General features: G+C 39.1%; 1 protein-coding gene across 1 annotated transcript in view; it reads left to right on the forward strand.

Annotated features, from left to right (window-relative positions):
* Positions 1-1,235, forward strand: part of WDR25 (WD repeat domain 25) — a 76,149-nt gene extending 74,914 nt beyond the window's left edge. Inside the window, exons 5-6 of the mRNA XM_009280841.2 lie at positions 149-289; positions 673-1,235. Of these exons, the coding sequence (XP_009279116.1) occupies positions 149-289; positions 673-894 (363 nt within the window). The 3' untranslated portion in view covers positions 895-1,235. The remainder of the gene's footprint in view (positions 1-148; positions 290-672) is intronic.
* The last annotated feature ends 373 nt before the right edge of the window (positions 1,236-1,608 follow it).

A 1,608-nucleotide genomic window follows, 5' to 3' on the forward strand; every position in this document is an offset into this window, starting at 1 on the left:
AGGGGGAGTGAGCGAACGGCTGTGTGGTGTTTAGCTGCCTGCCGAGTTAAACCACAACAATGGTCTTTCAAATGTCTAAAGAGAACCTGAATCATTTGAACAAATCCTTTGTTTCATACAACAAAACTTTCTTTAAAATTATTTTCAGGAGCGTTACACTTGCCCAAGTCTGACTCTGCACCCAAAAGAGTCTATGTTTGTTGCTCAGACGAATGGGAACTACATGGCTTTGTTTTCTGCCCAGCGACCTTACCGAATCAACAAAAAGAAAAGATACGAAGGACATAAGGTATCCTTCTTCACCGGGAACTTAGTATCCAAGTCTAGAAGGAAGATAGATAGCAAAGTACCTGTGCTTTTTAATATGTCTGCTAATAGTGTTTGATTGTAAATCAGTGATAGATACTAATTGGCTTCGTTTGCTTTCCCGTGTGCCAGTATTTTGAATCATATGCACACTGAAGAAAATAGTTATTTTAAGATTTTATGAATACTTAATAGCTTGATTAAATAAGTTTGTGTTACAGCTGTGTCTTAATAAACACCTGGAGAAGTCCTTAGTGTATATTTATTTAAAGATACAATTTTTTTTCATACTATATTAATTTTCAGTATATCACAATGAACTTTTCTAATCAGCATCAGGAGTTACACTGTTATTGATTTTCACAGGTGGAAGGATTTGCAGTGGGCTGTGAATTTTCTCCAGATGGAACACTTTTGGTGACAGGAAGTTCAGATGGCAAAGTGTTTTTCTACAACTATCATACCGCTAGGATTATTCGCACTTTGTCTGCACATAAAGAAGCTTGTGTGAGTGCAATATTTCACCCAGTCTTGCCATCGCTCCTTGCGACATGTGATTGGGCTGGAGAAATCAAGATCTGGCAATAACAAGCAGAGTTACTTTTCAGGATGTCTCCTGTTAGTCTGTCAAAGGTGTAGGAAATAAACCATGGTATGCATTGTTGTGATGTGTTGTAAGCAGGAGAGACTGTTGTCTTTTCTTCTATGACCTCTAAGTGTATGCTTTCGTAATGCAGTTGAGATGGTCTTGTGGTTAGCTGCTGAGCAAAGAAGTGGTCTTACTCTCTCCCTCAGCCCTGGTGACAAATTTCTGCCCCTTTTGTGTCAACCTTCTAGTGCTCATCTAGCCCCACCCTGGTTTGAGTAGCTAAACTTAGGAAAATTATGGCTGTTTTTATGTAGCTTTTCAATGCAGCTTTCTTAAACCAGGTTTTATGTTAGATTCATAGAATCACAGAATCATTTAAGATCATTGAGTCCAATCGTAAACCTAACACAACCATGTCCCTAAGCACCACATCTACATGTCTTTTAAATAGCTCCAGGGATGGTGACTCAACCACTTCCCTGGGCAGCCTGTTCCAATGCTTGACAACCCTTTTGGTGAAGAAATTTTTCCTAATATCCAATCTAAACCTCCCCTGGTGCAACTTGGGGCAGTTTCCTCCCATCCTCACCAGAAGTTGGTGAGGACATATTATTTAACAGAGGATGACGTTCAGATCAATTAATGCCTATTTGATCTTTCTGGGATTTTTTTTTCACTAGCTTAAACTAGTTTTCACTAGTTTATCTCCCGAC

The sequence above is a fragment of the Aptenodytes forsteri genome, unplaced genomic scaffold (genome assembly GCF_000699145.1).
Source record: "Aptenodytes forsteri isolate BGI_AS27 unplaced genomic scaffold, ASM69914v1 Scaffold193, whole genome shotgun sequence".
Lineage (NCBI taxonomy): Eukaryota > Metazoa > Chordata > Aves > Sphenisciformes > Spheniscidae > Aptenodytes > Aptenodytes forsteri.